This window comes from Coturnix japonica, chromosome 14, assembly GCF_001577835.2.
Source record: "Coturnix japonica isolate 7356 chromosome 14, Coturnix japonica 2.1, whole genome shotgun sequence".
NCBI lineage: Eukaryota > Metazoa > Chordata > Aves > Galliformes > Phasianidae > Coturnix > Coturnix japonica.
Window position 1 is genome coordinate 5,954,197 of NC_029529.1, and position 16,237 is coordinate 5,970,433.

General features: G+C 56.3%; 3 protein-coding genes across 5 annotated transcripts; 2 read left to right on the forward strand and 1 right to left on the reverse strand.

Annotated features, from left to right (window-relative positions):
- Positions 1 to 666: 666 nt before the first annotated feature.
- Positions 667 to 2,832, forward strand: GNG13 (G protein subunit gamma 13). Of its 2 annotated transcripts, none has more exons than XM_015876709.2 (3): positions 667 to 1,141; positions 2,060 to 2,178; positions 2,335 to 2,832. In XM_015876709.2, the coding sequence occupies exons 2-3, from the start codon at positions 2,081 to 2,083 to the stop codon at positions 2,438 to 2,440; spliced, it is 204 nt and encodes a 67-aa protein (XP_015732195.1). In that variant the 5' UTR covers positions 667 to 1,141; positions 2,060 to 2,080; the 3' UTR covers positions 2,441 to 2,832. The 2 variants fall into 2 exon arrangements, with proteins under 2 accessions (XP_015732195.1, XP_015732196.1); XM_015876710.2 differs by lacking the exon at positions 667 to 1,141 and adding an exon at positions 1,854 to 1,957.
- On the reverse strand, positions 2,825 to 12,389 carry CHTF18 (chromosome transmission fidelity factor 18). 2 transcript variants are annotated; one of them, XM_015876680.2, is made up of 22 exons: positions 12,233 to 12,389; positions 11,895 to 12,062; positions 11,661 to 11,802; positions 11,363 to 11,552; positions 11,195 to 11,278; positions 11,048 to 11,100; positions 10,753 to 10,879; positions 10,374 to 10,586; positions 9,697 to 9,794; positions 9,503 to 9,626; positions 8,941 to 9,074; positions 8,617 to 8,710; positions 8,443 to 8,541; positions 7,877 to 8,007; positions 7,489 to 7,651; positions 7,144 to 7,368; positions 6,904 to 7,053; positions 6,631 to 6,761; positions 5,189 to 5,333; positions 4,043 to 4,153; positions 3,303 to 3,360; positions 2,825 to 3,129 (listed from the first exon to the last, which is right to left on the reverse strand). In XM_015876680.2, the coding sequence occupies exons 1-22, from the start codon at positions 12,312 to 12,314 to the stop codon at positions 2,993 to 2,995; spliced, it is 2,859 nt and encodes a 952-aa protein (XP_015732166.1). In that variant the 5' UTR covers positions 12,315 to 12,389; the 3' UTR covers positions 2,825 to 2,992. The 2 variants fall into 2 exon arrangements, with proteins under 2 accessions (XP_015732166.1, XP_015732165.1); XM_015876679.2 differs by having other exon boundaries at positions 11,363 to 11,555.
- Positions 12,390 to 12,685: 296 nt separating this feature from the next.
- On the forward strand, positions 12,686 to 15,836 carry RPUSD1 (RNA pseudouridine synthase domain containing 1). The gene is made up of 5 exons (XM_032447730.1): positions 12,686 to 12,896; positions 12,976 to 13,099; positions 13,628 to 13,730; positions 13,800 to 13,901; positions 14,133 to 15,836. The coding sequence occupies exons 1-5, from the start codon at positions 12,715 to 12,717 to the stop codon at positions 14,531 to 14,533; spliced, it is 912 nt and encodes a 303-aa protein (XP_032303621.1). The 5' UTR covers positions 12,686 to 12,714; the 3' UTR covers positions 14,534 to 15,836.
- The last annotated feature ends 401 nt before the right edge of the window (positions 15,837 to 16,237 follow it).

Consider the following 16,237-nt stretch of genomic DNA (forward strand, 5'->3'; position numbering starts at 1 on the left):
ATATTTTACACCTTAGCTATAACATGCATAGAAGTTATATGCATATAATATAAACACGTTGCATTATATCAGGGGTTTATTATATTATATTATGAGTTGGCCTTAATAATCTATTCTTTCAATGCTGCAATAGATTATCTATGTTATTATTGCATAAATAAAGCTTTTCTTTCACCTTTTCACCAAGGGCACCATGGAGGATTCACTCCCTGAGCTCCAACCCATAAGGGGACGCCTTGATGTGGCAATACCGGGTTTGACTTTTTGGGTTAGAATGGAGCAAACCCAGCATTGCTGGGGATAGGGGTTAGTGCTGTGACGGGGAGCAGCTCAGCTCAGTGCTTGGAGCACCATATGGCAAAGTGTTTGTGGAGCAGTGTAGAGGGCAAATAGCCCAGTGTAGGTACAACACACTGCCCATGTGGGGGGGCTGGGGCAAGGCTTGCCCCCTGTATCCTCACCACATATTTAGTTCCCAGCCACTCAACTTTTGAAGTTGTCTGTCTTCTGTAAGTACCCCATCCACCCTATGAATAGCTGCAGCTCTGCCTTGTTTTTCAACAAGGAAATAGGGGCAGCATATGGGGGAAAGGTGAGGGGTGGAGGGGGGCAGTGGGTGGGAGGGGGATCCTTCTGATGGCACACAGGAAAGCATGGGCAGGGACATGAGCACAGATGCAGGCAGGGATGTAGCAGGGACACAATCAGCTCGAGGCAGGGATGTGATTGCAGGAAGGGCTGTGGCAGGGATGCAGACATGAGCAGCCCCTCCTGGGCTGTTGTTGTGTCCCACCACTTTTCTCCACGCGTCCCCAAGGGACCCAACCCGCCCCTCAGCCCCATTTCAGCATCACGGCCTCCGCAGCCCCGGTACCGACACGCTGCCTCTCCATCCCCGCGGTGCTCACGTTCCAGCGGAGCCAAATCCCCCGGGAGCTGCGGAGGGGGGAGGACGCTCTCATTATCCGGCTCTTGCCGTGTCGGAGGCAGCTGGACTGGCCGTGCATTAATAGATTACACAGAGGATTTGGGCTCGCTGACAGCAGCGAGGGCAGCGCTAGCAGGAGGCGAGGCCAGCCCGGCTTGCTGAGCCGCGGGGACAGACGCAGCCCCGCGCCCTCTGCTACCTCTTCCAGCCAAGGTAAGTGGAGGGCTGAGCCGTGGGACTGGGATGGATGAAGCAGGGATGGAGATGGAGAGGTGTGGGGAGGCCGGAGAGCAGGGATGCTGCTGGGCACTGGGTTCATCCTCCTCCTCCCGGCTGTGCCGAGTGTTTCTCCCAGGGATGCTCTGCGGAGACACGGAGCTGCTGAGCTGTGCCCTGCGCGGGGCTGAGCTGGGATGGGGGATGGATGAGGGATGAACGGAAGGTCGGCCTTGGTTTGGTCACCGCTGTGGGCTGCCGGAGGGTGGAGAGGGCACAGCTGGGGTCATGGCTGGGAATGGGCAGGAGGAGCAGTCCCCTTGTGCCATGCATCCCTGCAGTGGTGAAGGGAGCTGGAGTCACAGCAGTGCTCAGCTCATGCTGTGCCTCAGAATCCTCATCACACTCCACCATGGGCCAGTGTCTCTGGGTGGTGCAGCGGGATGTTCAGTGTTCATACCCCCACCAGCCCTCCCCACATCCATAGGGCCACCATCTCTGGGTGATGCTCAGTGCCACCAGGAGTGAGGCTGGGACTTGGGAATCCCGCTGCGTCCCCATCTATCAGCCTGGGGGCTGCAAGGCATCCCCACCACACACCTATGGAGTTCCATTGGTGAGGGCTGAAGGTGGCCAAAATCCATCCTGGCCCTCATTCAGGGATGTGGCAGGAGGACAAAGTTCCCCCACCTGGACAGCCTGTTTGTTATTTGCAGTCAAATTGCAGGCAAATCCAGCGCAGAGCTCAGGGCAGGGTTTGTGTGAGCCCAAAGGCTCCGTGTGACACCGGGCACTTGTCCCTGTGCCATCAAGGTAAGCACAGCCCTCACCTCCAACCAAGGCACCAAAGGAGCTCTCGTGGCCGTGGGTTTACCATTGGTGAAATAGGGAACATGGGGATGCTCTGTTTTCCAGCCCCTACTAAACCTCAGCGCTATGGATGAATGGGACCTGCCCCAGTGGAAGAAGGAGGTGGAGAGCCTGAAGTACCAGCTGGCCTACAAGAGGGAGATGTCCTCCAAGACGATACCTGAGTGAGTGGGTGCACAGCGGTGTTTGCAGGGGCTGAGATGGGCAGAGCTCTCCCACACACCAGGCTGAGCTCTGCCACTTCAGTGTGAGGCAAACCCATGGAGGGAAGGGGGTGGGTGGCCAAGGAAGGCTGCATGATTGCTGTGCTCTCTCTGCAGGTTTGTGAAGTGGATAGAGGACGGCATCCCTGAGGACCCCTTCTTGAACCCGGAGCTGATGAAGAACAACCCTTGGGTGGAGAAAGGGAAGTGCAGCATCCTCTGAGGGCAGGTGCTGCGCATTAACTCTGAATGTACACTTTTTTTATTAGCTAGCTTCCTAATATGACTAACTGAAACACCCGACCCTCATCTCGTCTTATTATTGTAGTAGTAGAAATGTTTGGTTGTATAGAGGGCAGCTGGGGGTGAATGCATTGGAGATGGCAGCTTAGAAAGGTCCCCAGGGAAGGCAGGGCTGCCCCTTGTTCTGCTCCTTCTGTACCTATGAGCAAGTGCTGAACTTGTAAAGGGAGACAACTTTTATACAACGTTCTCAGTGCTTTTCACTACTCTTTTTGTATACCGTAGGCTCGACGCTTTTTGCAGTACAACAGGCAGAATATGACAGCGAAGGGTTTATAATTGAAATAAACATGACATATTGCTCTGCTTTTATCAACTTTTTATACTTTATTTTTTTTAACAAAACTAGTACAAAAATATATATACACATCTCATCACTACCAGCACCATCCCTCAGCCCATGTGAGGGCCAGGAAGCCAGCAGTCAGCTTATCCTTCCCTTCTGTCACACACTGGCTCAGTCTCCTGGCTGCTACAGCAGGTCCCTGATGTAGAGGTTCCTCCTCACTGCATTGGACACCCCCTCATTGAAGCGGAACCACACGTCGCTGCGCCCCACAGCTTTGCCCATTTGGTTCTCGATGGCATCTTGCTCTGAGGGCTGAGCTTCTGCAGGGCAGGGGGACATGTGAACGTGAGTACAAAGGCCTTTCCCATTGCACTCTCATGCTGCTGCACCCACCCCTCACACACAGTTCCTCCTGCTATATGGGGCTCCCCCCACTGTCCCCAGGGGAGGGGTGCTTGGTATAAGGGGCCACCCCATCCCCTCTGCCTCCTACCTGGGGCTGGAGCTGATTGCTGCCGTAGGATCGGCCGCCCAAAGAAGTCAGTCTCAGGCTGTAAAAAGCAGAATAGATGACAGTGAGAGCAGCCTTTCATGGCCTGGGTGCAGAGCATGCATGGAAACAGGCAAAGAGAAATGACCAAGGTAGAGCTCAGCTGCAAGAGCCTCTCCTTGCCCACAGTGAGCCCTCAGTGTTCCTTGATCCATCCAAAATCCCATGGTGGGAGAAAGGCAGGGAGCAGAACCTGCATGCAAATCCTGCAGGAAGGTTTTGGTACAATGCAAAAGACATTCAAAAATCAGAAGGTAAAGATAAAATGCAATGGGGCAGTGGCACAGGGTTTGGCTCCTGCAAAGCAATCTGCAACCTCCAAAGGGGTTGAGGGCATTGAAGGCACCCCAACTCCTCCTGGCTCTGCAGACATGGGCTGCACCAGGTGCCCACAGCTCCCTGCAGGACACCAGTGTCCCCAGGCATAGGACAGCTGCAGAGCACTCGTGGTGACAGCCCCCCTGCTGATGGGTAAAGGCCACTCCACCCTCGCTAACACTAAGTTCTCTCTGCAAGAAGTGTCCAACTGTCAGCTATTTTATAGCAGTTCTATTAACAGAAGCTAGGGAAAAAAAGCCCCACACCAACAGCAATAGAGAGAGCACATCTCCAGTAGGAAACAGCACGAGTTGGTAGGGAAGGAGGTGGGCCAGGATTGACCTGGGGGTGTCACAGCCTCTCACCTTGTCCTGCACCGCTGTCCTCCTCATGATGTGCTCCAGGCGCTGCTGGTGGTTGTGGGGCACTGCTGGTCCTCCAGCTCCTGTCTCCACATCCCCCATCTCTGCTGGCTCCTGCAGGAAGAAGAGCTCTGAACACAGCCACTGGGGTACCCAGGAAAGGGGAAAGCCCTCAGAATTGTGTGTATGTGTGATGGAGGGGGGGGATTATTATCCTACTGCACATAAATACCTGCTTGTTCCCACCTGTGAAACATAGGATTTCATGGTTTTGTTACAGATAAATGCTTTTTTGTGTGTGTGCTATGGACAAAAAGCCCACCATGGGTCTATTACTTGCCATCTATTTGGTTGACAGTACTTCAAGGAGCCAGGAAGGATCTGTTATCAGGCTCAAGGTAGCACCTGGGGCATCATGCATGGGGACCATGCATTGGCACTATGTAAACAAGAAACCCCATGAGAGGGTTCTGTGCCATGGATGTCCCCAGAGAAACTGCAAGAAGGGTCTCCCAGAGACCAATTACCCCCTGACTCCAAGCAGAGCAGGCAGAGCCACGTGGTTTGAGTTGGAAAGAACCTCTAAATACCACCTGGTTACACTCCCTGCACTGAACAGGGACATCCACAGCTCCATCAGGTGTTCAGATCCCAGGCAACCCAGGGAAGGTGTGTACAAGCAGAAGTGAAATCTCCACCTTGTCACAGCACCAGTTCAGAAAGGTGAAGGTTTCTGAGCTTTAACTGACAGAATGGTCTTTTTGTCCTGCTTCTGGGTTAGCTGTGCTGCCCTGCAAGCCCCAAGCAGACACAAGGGGGAAGGGAGGAGGAATGAAGGGACTGGGGAGTTAATCCTGGATTTCCATGTGCACAAAGCTTGCAGCTGCACCTCTGCTGCCACCCGCAGGCAGAGGCACTGTGTAAGCCCACATGCCTTCCAGCTGTGATTGCCCCCAGGCTCCTCTTAGGGGGTCTCTGCTGCTTTTGATGGACCTCATCCACTCAGCAGGTCCTATGGCTGGACTCAATGATTCCAGAGGACTTTTCTAACCTTAACAATCCTATCTATGATCCCACTGCCTGCCTACACCCCAGGCCAGGACCTGCAGGTGTGTACCCCCCAGCAGCCCACCCCCTTCCCCTCCCCACCTCGTTGATGTTCCGTGCCTGCAGCACTGCCTCAGTCCTCCGCATCTTCTCCATCTCAATCTCATGGGCAATGAGCTGCTTGGCCTGGTAGGTGAGCTGCTTGCGGGCCGGCAGGTCAGGGAACCTGCACACATCCTCCACATTCCTGCAGCAAGGAGGAGAGAACATCAGTCCCTGGTGAGCAGAGAATCCACACTGAGCACAAACACACAGATCAAGCTCAGCAAGACTTGCTGCCCCATCCCTCTGCAGAGGGGTTTAACACAGCAAGATGTTACTTCCAGCCCTGTCCTCTCCCTGCCCCAGCATGGGGGAGATGCCTGTGTCCCCATCGCTGCCCTCTCCAGGTCAGCACAGTTAACATCAGTGTGCAAAGACACCCAGCAAACAGCACAGGATGAGCTGCGCTGCCCCACAGCTCAATGACAATCCCGAGGAGATTATGTGCTTTCCAGCTCCATTTTAGTGCAGGAACTGCAAATCACACAGTGCTCTGTGCTGAGCAGATTGCCACAGGAAAGCCAAAGTCACAGCACTGCAGCTCAGGCTCCGGCAGCAGCACAACCCTTCCCATGAGCTGCAGTCTCTGCTGAGCAGAGCGGTGCCAGCAGCTGGCTTTGCACTTGTGGAAGCTCAGAGCAAACAAAAGGTGTTGCTGCTAGAACAGCTCTGCTCAACAAGAGACACTAAGAAAGGACTTAAGGATGTCACAAGAACACGGGGCAGACACTGACATATATAGGGTAGGGCTGTGCAGCGTAGGGTGGGCAGCACAGGGAGGCCCCACCCCAGCTGTCCAGTGGAAAACAACTAAAGCACTGCTCTGTAATTAGATACAGCTGCTTGATTTAACAGAGGCTAATTTTTGTAATTAACTTTGTAGCAGGAAGACATTAGCATTGCTCCCAGCTCCGGTTGGGTCTGTGTTATGTCACCAAAGACCCAGGAGTGTGTACAGCTCTGTAGGTCCAGCACAGCAGAGTTGAGCAGAGTAATGACGTGCTATGAACACACCAAGTCAGCAAATAAACACCAAGGCTGCCACTCGTGTTCTCAACCCCCTGCAGCTCCCACCCCATGGACACCCAGCAGCAGGGCCAGCACCCACAGCACATCCAGCACCCTGCATCCCCCATCCTTGCTAACTGAGCACACAAGTGCTCCTGGCCTGCAATACATCTGAGTTTCTTGCTGTCAGCCCCTCCACTGTCAGCTCACACCAACCCTGCTGGGAGCCAAGGACAGCTGCCTCCTTTCTCCCAACCTGATTAACAGCAGCACAGCCCTGCCTTGGCACCAGCCTGTCACTGACCCAGGGGACACACCATACCAGAAGCAGCCCTGGGGGCATAGGGCTTTTCCTTTTAAAAAGAAATAAGCCCGAATCCACTATCAAGGTTATTGATGGGCCCAAATACCCTCTCCCAGCCCTTGGGACTCACGGGTCAAGCTTGTAGACATACTGGCCCTCAGGCAGGCGCTCCTGGTGGTAGGTGAGGTTATAGGCCAGCATGGTGCTGATGAGAGCTGCCAGCTGCTGCTTCTCCTTCAGGCTGTAGAGCTGTGTGTTCACCTGTGGGGAGCAAGGCCAAGGGGGAAGAAGGGAGGAGAAGGGTGAGAGCACAACTCATCCTGAGCAGCATCCCATCATGGCACAGCACAGGAACAAAACCCAGGGTGAGAGCCACTCACTGAGAGCACAGGGGAACACTCACCGGCCGCAGCTTGGGTGCAATGATATCCAGCAGCAGGCACAGCACCTCCAGAACAAGGGACTGCTGCCCAGCACGGCTGCGGGCACTGGGTGTGATCCCTGACACCATGGACACCACAAGGTTCTGCATGTGGTTCAGCTTGGCCAGGGCCTGCAGTGGGGGATGGAAGAGATGGGATGGCACAGCCACATCGCCAGGAGGAATTAAATACCACCAGCACTGTGTGTTCCCAGTACTCACCTCATGGTGGCTGCTGGGGTAAGAGAGCCGGGGTATTCTGGTGGCTGCAAAGAGCAGGTGGAACGCCACGGGCAGGAAGGGCAGGTAGCGCATCAGCTGGAAGCTCTGCCCATGCAGAACAGCCCTGCTCAGCATGTCAGAGAAGCACAGCCACTCCAGGGCCAGGCACACTGAGTTGAAAGTGGAATCCCTCAGCTTCATATTCAGGAAATTCTCATAGAGCCCCTGCAAGCAGCCACACAGTGGGATGAGGGATGGATCGATATCCTGCTAAACTCAGCCCCAGCACCTCATATCCCATCCTCAATCAGCAGGGGCAATAACTTGTACACCCAGCTTTCCAACCTGAGCAAGTTTCTCCTGCTCCCCTGAGGAGCTGGCGAGATGCAGGACACGGTGGAAGCGGTGAGAAGAGGCAGTGAGGGCAGTCCTCACCCCGAGGTGTGACACCTCATCCTCATCTGCCATCAGATGGTTGGGGAGTGAGGGATCCATCCCTATGCAGTGCCTGTGGAGAGCAGGAGGGACAGGGTGAGCACAGGCTGCCCATAGCTGTGGCTGTCCCATCCCCAGGGGTGCCCAAGGCCAGGCTGGATGCAGCCCTGGGCAGCCTGAGCTGGTACGGGGCAGTTGGCCATTAAGATTGGAAAAGCCCTTTAAGATGACCAAGTCTGACCACCAACCCACGTCCCCCAGTGCCATATATCCACAGTTCTTGAGCACCTCCTCTTACCTCTGAATTCGTGGGAGCTGGAAGATCTCCTGCCAGATGGAGAAAAGTCCCTTGTTCTGGTCCTTCAGGCCAATCTTCATCATCTGCACCATCCGCACATCCAACTCCTTCTGGCCTCGGCCGTGCAGGAACTGCAACACAAGACACAAAGAATACAACCACAGAGTCACCGAGGTGCATCCCCCAAGTCCAATAACAACCCAACACACCCACTGACCACATCTCTCTGTGCCACATCTCCCACAGTTCTGGAGTTCCTGCAGGAACAGTGGTCCCAGCCTCTCCCTGGGCAGCAGGGCCAGTGCCCAATCACTCTTTTAGAAAAGAAATGTTTCCCAGTATCCAATCTGGACCTCCCCCAGCACTAAAGCCATTCCCTCTTCTCCTATTGCTGTTACCTGTGAAAAGAGGCCAACCTCCTCTTGCTACGACCTCCTTTTGGGTTGTCATAGAGAGCCATTAGGTCTCCCCTGACCTCCTCTTCTCCAGATTGAGCCATCCCAGGTCCTTCAGTCACTCCCTATAAGACTTATGCTGCCTCCCCCAGCCCCTGGCACTACACATACCTGCAGGGTGTTGATGCATGAGCGGATGTCATTCTCTGTCTTCTCACACAATGCCAGCAGCGCTCCTGTGTCTGCCTTCATGCCCTGCTGCTGGGCGATCTGTAGGAGAGGGGAACTGAGCACTGCTCCTGACCATGCAGCCATGCAGGAAGCGGTGCTGGGGCTGCTCCATACCTCCCCAAGGCGCTGAGCCAGCCGGGATGGGGCTGTCCTGGGGAAGCTGAGCAGGAATGCCTGCTGCCGCAGCGGTCGGAGCGCAGGGACATACCTGGCACAGGGACAGAGGGAGGTGAGGGGCTGGCACTGCTGCCCAGAGCTGGGGGTGCCCCATCCCTGGAGGTTCCCAAGCCCATAGATGGGCTCTGAGCAGCCTGAGCTGAGGCTGGGGGAGAAGAAGAGCCATTCTATGGCTCTCTATGATGCTCACAGTTCCTCCCAGCCCAATCACCCCATGATTCTACAGCCCCAGAGCCACCCTTAGGGCAGCGTGACACCCACTGGTCATTGCAGATACAGATGATGGGCCGCAGCAGCAGACCACCCTCTCGCCTTCTCCGTCGCCCTCCACTTGCTGCTGCCTCACCCTCAGGCTCCTTGCTGTTGATGATGTTCAGCAGCACAGTGATGGAGGCCTTGGAAGAGATGGAGGGACAGAAGACGTGAGTGTTTACTGTTTAGAGTAATAATTAAGCAAATGGTGGCCAGATGCAAGCTTGAAAAGTGGGCCCATGTGAACCTAATGAGGTTCTACACAGCCAAGCACAGGTTGCTGCACTTAGGTAAGGGCAGTCCCAGAAAAAGAACTCAGAGTGAGCAGCCCTGCAGGGCAGGACTTGGGAGTTCAGTGGATGAGAAGCCAACCATGAGCCTGTGCCCTGGGCTGCATTAACAGAGGAGGCACAGGCTGCCCAATGCTGTGGGTACCACAGCCCACAGATGGACCCAGGGCAGCCTGAGCTGGTGGGGGGCACTCAGCCCATGGCAGAGGGGCTGGCAGGCTTTGAGATCCCTTCCAACCCAACCCAGTTTTGTGATTCAAAGACATAAGGTGAGGCCTCACAGTGGGAGCGCCATCAATCTCATCGATGATCAGACAGTTGGGTTTCTCCTCAGCACCCAGCACCGACTTCATCTGGGTGGCAGCTTCAATGCGTGTCTTAAAGGTCTCCGGGCTGCGATCATCACTGCGGGACACCAACTCAGCTTAGTGCCACCCCAGTGTGGCCACCCTCACAGGGCTGTGCTGGCACTCACCTGGCATTCATCTCCACCACATTGTACCCCGCGTGCTGTGCAATGACATGTGCCAGTGTTGTCTTCCCCAGGCCAGGTGGGCCACACAGCAGGGCCACCTGCAGGGAGAAGGGATGTGGGGAGGCACAGAGCAACCACAATGCCAGGGGGACAGCTCTGCCTTCAGCCCTGGTTGTGCTTGCAGAGACACCAGGTGAAGCTCACCAAGGGAGGGAAAATAGCTACAGCAAAATAGAATGAGCCCAAATGCAGCAGCCACAGATACAGACATGAAGGAAAAGCACTGTTTACCTTTGGAAGGCCTCAGGTAGGCAGGGATCTCCAGCAAGAGATGCCCTCACCTCCACTACCAACCCTTAAATGAGGCTTTAGAAGAGGGTGGATCCTGGTTCCACCCCTTCCAGTCACTCAAGTGCACTGCATACACCTGAGCTCCCCTGGGTTGGCCCTGCCTTCCCACCATGTGTTCAATCAGTGCTTCAGGCCATGACTTAGCACACATGGTTAACATATTACTCAAATGAAATAAAAGATTAAACAAAAAACAATAATAAAACACAGAGGGGTTCTCATCTCTAAATGAGAGATATGGAAGAGAAAGGGCAGACTCTGCTCCTCTCCAGTGCCGGGGTCTGGGGGACGCTACGTGGATGTGCTCTGCACCCTGTGCTGCTCACCTTGTATTTGGGTCTCTTGTGCTGGTCCAGCTCAGCCTCCAGGATCTCCTCTGTGAGCTGAGCTTTTGTTTTCCACTTGTTCTGCTGCTCCTTGGGCTGCTTGAATGGGGGGTGAGCCACAGCACCAGGATTTGGCTTCTTCACAGGCTTCTCCTTACCAAACACCACCGTGTCCCAGAGCTTCAGCCACTTTAGCAGGCAACGGTTTGTGTACTGAGCAGCAAACAAGAAGAGCCATCACCAATGAACCCCACAAACATCCAGCCAAGGGCTGAGGAAGTTCTTTCTCTTCCATGGCAAAGCAACCCAACCACCCACAGCATTAAGCAAGTTATAAAGCAATACATCCATCCAGACCCCGCTGACCCTGGCAGCTCACATCATCGCTGAGCAGCTCAATATAGCGCCGGGGAGCAAATTTGTCCACCCAGAGGCAATGGAGAGTTGGCTCCTCCTCGCCCATGTCCCCAGGCTGCTCCGTGGCCTCATCACCAGTCTCTGACATGCTAAAAGGAGTGAACACATGCCATGTGACAGAAGGAGGCAGAGCTGGGAGCTCACCCCATGCCTCCAGGGCTAAGAATGCTGCAGGCAGATATGAATCCCACATCCAGACCCACTGCAGCATCTCACAACTGAGACCGTGGTGAGGACAGGAGCTGCCCAGACCTCACCTGTTTATTATCTCCGCCAACTGCTGTGATGCTTCCATAGCTCTCCTCCGGTGCTGGGGTACAAACAGGGTGAGAGGGGTCAGGGGTGCCCCACCAACCCGTGATGATGGGTGAGTGGGGCCGGGGGCTGTCAGGAAGGTGCGGTACCTCCTCATACACTTGTTCCTTCAGGTAGGAGAAGGGAACCCCCAGCAGATGGAGTGGCCGGTTCCAGCCCACAGAATCACGGAGCTGTGAGGAACAGAGGACACGCTGATGTTCAGCACATGACCTGTGCACCATCAGAGCTCCTGAACTGCATGGAGGTCCCCTTACCTCCATCCCTATCTGGGAGGGATCGTCCTTCACTGCCATGAAGACCCTGGTGCCCTCACTGGATGTCACATTGATGTAGTCCCCCAGGACAGGCGGGCGCTTGAGGACACGCTTTGGGTTCTCGGTGGGCGGTGAGCTCTGCAGAGGTCCCAGACCACTCACCTCCAGCTCTGGGCTGGGAAATGCCAGGCTACTAAAGCAGAGGGAGAGAGAAGGAGCAATCAAACCCCATCCATGGAGATCCCGCAGCATCGGTGGGCAGATATAAAGCTCAGCGACACAAAGAGCCACGGCCAACCTGGCAGCAAGGGGACCACGGGGTGATGCTGAGCCAGGCACAAGAGTGACAGCATCCTGGAGGACATCTGGGCCCAGCTCATCATCCCCACCAAAGTTCAGCTTCTTCACAGCTTCCAGTCGCTGCCGCTTTGGCTTTGGAGCTGCGTGAGACACAGAGGTGGAAGAAAGATGAGACACAGCACAGATCAAAGCCCAGAGCAGGCTGGGATGCAGCAGGGAACTAAAACCTTACTGAGGGTCGCAGGGGACTCTGCAGGAGGTGAATGCGGTGGGGACGCGTGCAGGGCACACTCCTGGCTCCTCTTCCTGCCGTTGGGACCCACAGCCGGGCCGGCCTCGTCCTGCAGCTGCTTCCTGCTGCGGAACTGGGAGACTTTGGGGCCAGGAGGGGACGGGTAATCTGGAATGGAGTGCGGGGTGGTAGAGAGACATTAGACACTTAGAGACACGGGTGGGCTTCCCCGAGCAGCCTCCTCTCCCAGCCCGCCCCGTGGCTCCCCCCAGCAGCCGTGCATGACTCCAGTCCCGGCTGCCCCCAGCAGCTCCGAGCAGCCCCGTCCCCCCGCGCACCTTCCATCTCTGCCAGCACCTCCAGCTCGTCGGCGAACCGCTCATGGAAATCATCCTCCATCATCTCCCCGGGGCTCCCCATGGGCCGCGCCGCGCACCGGAGCCACCCCAAGAGCCCGAGCTTCCGCCCGCCGCGCCGATCGAAACGGACAAAACTGATTGGCTGCGGGGCGCGGCTCAGCTAGCTGCGTGCTCTCTGATTGGATGCGAAGAGAAGGTCAGCAAGCGGTGGGCGCACTGATTGGCTGCGGGGCGATCCGCGGCTGGCGCCGAGGTGACGCGTTGAGGTCGCTCCGCTCCGCCCGGCGGGGCCGGGATCGGGGCAGCGCCGCAGGTGGGAGCGGAGCGGGGCCGGGGGCTGCGGGATGCGGGGGGATGAGCGGGGCCGCAGGAGCGAGCGATGCGGGGGAGCCATGCGCGGTCAGACCCGACCCGCCCGGCCCCGGCCCCAGCCCCGCCGCTGTCCCCGCAGGGCGCTCGCCATGGAGCCGGGCACCATCGACAACCTGTGCATCCTGTACCAGAGCCCCGACTTCATCGTGGTCAACAAACACTGGGACATCCGCATCGACAGCAAGATGTGGTACGAGACGCTGACCCTGCAGAGCCAGCTGAAGCACCGCTTCCCCGAGCTGGCTGACCCCGACACGTATTACGGTTTCAGGTGAGCCCCCAGCCCCGGGCGGGGTCTTGTATCGGTGGTCGAACCGCCGCGATGTTCCCGCACGTCCCTTCTGCTCCAGGTTCTGCCACCAGCTCGATTTCTCCACCAGCGGGGCCCTCTGCGTAGCGCTCAACAAAGCGGCAGCGGGAAGCGCCTACAAGTGCTTCAAGGACCGCCTGGTGACCAAAGCGTACCTGGCACTGGTGAGCTCAGTGCTACCTCTATAGGCTGAGCGGGTGGAAGGGATGGAGCAGTTTTAGGGTGTATTGGTGGGTGGCAGCTGGAAAGCCAGCCATAACCTGGGCTGCACCCAGCACAGCATGGCCAGCAGGGTGAGTGAGGGATCCTGCCCCTCTGCTGTGTCCAGATGTGGAGCATTCAGTACAGGAGAGACATGGAGCTGTTGGAACACAGCTGAGGAATGGCACAGGGTGCACAGAGAGGTGGCACTTCCCCATCCCTGCAGACACCCACGGTCAGGCTGGATGGGGCTCTGAGCACTGATGGAGCTGTGGGTGTCCCTGTTCAGTGCAGGCAGTGGGACCAGATGGCCTTTAAAGGTCCCTTCCAACTCAAACCATTCTATGGTGCTGTGATTCCAGCAGCTCCTGCTTATGGATGCCTTTCTTTGCTAACCTGCAGCTCAGCCTCTCCTTTCTCATCCCTGCACTGAGCAGCAGGTAATGGGCCTGGACTTGCTCCACAATCCAGTTTGTCTCCTGTCCCTATAGGTGAGGGGCCACGTTGACCAGACCCGAATGACGATCCGCTATGCCATCGGAAAGAACACAGTGGAGGGCATGACCCACATGATGTGCATCGAGGGGACAGAGGGTGAGCAGCACACACACCCTCCTTGAACCCAGGGATCTGGGCAGGGCTGACCCCTGGATTTCGTTGCAGGCTGTGAAAACCCCAAGCCGTGCCAGTCGGAGCTGATCGTGCTTGAGCACGGGTCCTACAGTGGAGATCCTGTGACCAAAGTACTGCTGCAGCCGCTGACAGGTGGGGCTCTGGGGGGGCTCACGTGGTGCATGTGTCTGTAGTGCAGGGTGGGATCTCTGCTTGCAGCCCTGGGTTCTGGTGGTGCAAAGCAGCCCAGGGGTGACTGACTGAAGCTGAGCTCATGGACCTGAGTTCTCCAACTGGAGGGACACCAATTAGGGGCCACCATGGGGATGCCAAGGGGGGATTTGGTGACACCCTGTAGCCCAAGTTCCTTCTTCCCTCCCCCAGGGCGCACCCATCAGCTGCGGGTTCACTGCAGTGCCATCGGCCACCCCATCGTGGGGGACTTTACGTACAGCCACAAGAAGGACAGCGGTCCATACCGCATGATGCTGCACGCCTACTACCTGCGCATCCCCACCAGCAAGGAGCTCATCGAGGTCTGTGCACCTGACCCCTTCGTCACAGCTATGGATGGCAACTGGGTACCACAGCGCGTTGTGCATCACCTGGACGAGACCATCCAGGAGCTGAAGGACAAGGCAGTGCAGAAGGGGGACGTGGGGCAAAGCCAGCAAGCTGTGCCAGGGCACAAAGGAGAGGAAGCACTGAGCAAAGCCAAGAGCCTGGAGCTGGAGGAGCAGCGTGTGCAGTGTGAGCAGTGGTTGGCTGAGTGGGCCCTGGAGTGAGCACCGGCCATGACCATGCATTCCCAACCCTTTGCTCCATAGTCGTCTGATGGGTTCTGGCAGCCAACCCCCAGAGCCCAGCACCAACTCCACATCCACACTTTCCATAGGTTGTGGTTTCCTTCCCCTCTGGGTCTGGGATTAGGCAGATTTTAGCAGCAATTAGGATTGGTTTCTTTTCTTACCGTGCCCATCACCCAGCTGGCCACCGGCTGCCCCTTTCCTAATTGTGTGCCACAGCAGCAGTCCGTGTGCCACGCACCAGCTTAGAGTGACCCTGGAGCTTTGCTACCCTGCACTGGCGCAGCGTGGATGGATGCACCCACAGTCCCACAGTGCTCAGTGTGCCCTCTGTGTGCTCCGTGTCCACTGCTCCACCCCACTACAGTCTCCGGTGCAGGAGGTGGGATGTCCCTTGTACCTCCTTGCTTATTGCCCATGAGCTGGGACTACGGCACGGCCTCACCACCCACCTACGTGTTTTTAAAGGTTTGTTGAAGATGAACGAGTTGATACGAAGAGATTTTAAAGCTTTTATTTTTCAGATTTCTATGGAATGAATCTCGTCTTTTAGCAGTTCTGATGGTCCCAGAGATGCACGTATTTTCAGTACCTGCCTTGTATTAAAGCAGCCAGCAACCCCCTGCTTTTTCTAATAGATTCTCCTTTCTACTAGCACTCCCTTTTTTTCCTGGCTGTGGAGGCAGATCCTGCTGAGATGGATTGGAGGACAGACAGGGGGTGGTGGGGGCTCTGGGGATCAGCAGGGCTGGCTCCTCCCCACCAGAGCCTATCCCCACCTCCAGGTGTGCCCAGGGAGGGCAGTGAGCTGCAGGCACTCCCGAAGCTGTAAATTAACAACAGCTTGCCAAAGAATTCATGTCAGGGACGTGCCCGGAAGGGCCAAAAGTTTACGGGTGACATTTGCTGCATCAGAGCTGGGTTGTGCCCAGCCGTGCAGGAACATCCCCATGCCAGTGGTGGCTGCAGCCACGCTATGGGGACGCTGTGCCATGGGGATGGTCATAGTCAGAGTATGGTGCCCCGCAATCCCGCACTGTGTTGCACTTTGATATGGCAGGAGCCAGCCCTGAAGCTATTGCCCAGTGGGCAGCGCTGCCCACATCACCTCCATGCGGCGTTCACTGCGTTTTGTGTAGATCCACTTTGTGCACGTGAAGCATGGGGGGGTCACGTTTGGGTATATGTGTGTTTTGTGGTCTTCTGTAGCCCTGGTAACAACCCTTATTTATTGTGTATTTGTGGGCATTGCCACAGTATAAACCATCTCCTGATGCTCTTCCCCTGTGGTTCTTTCTTCACTGTGCTGCACCAGACCACCCTCAGCTACTTTAGGGCCAATGTGGTGCTATGTATTAGGGCTGGTAGGAATGAGCCCGGACCGGCCCAGCGGGACAGCCCCACACTCCAACCCAGCCAACCCAACCTGTTGTGTCATCATCACAACAATCCTTTTCCAGCTGAAACCCCACAACTGAAACCAGCAGGGTCATCCGCCCCACAGCCATCCCACTCAGTGACCTATGCTGGTAGTGAGGAGGGTTTGTGGGGCAGATGGCACAGTCCAGCCCTTTCCCAAACCTCGGTCACCTCTCACCTGCCCCATGCTGTGTCCCCATAGGGTTCATGGTCCTCTCTTGCGCAATTCTGCCCTGGGGACATTTTCCATCCCCATGACCCCGG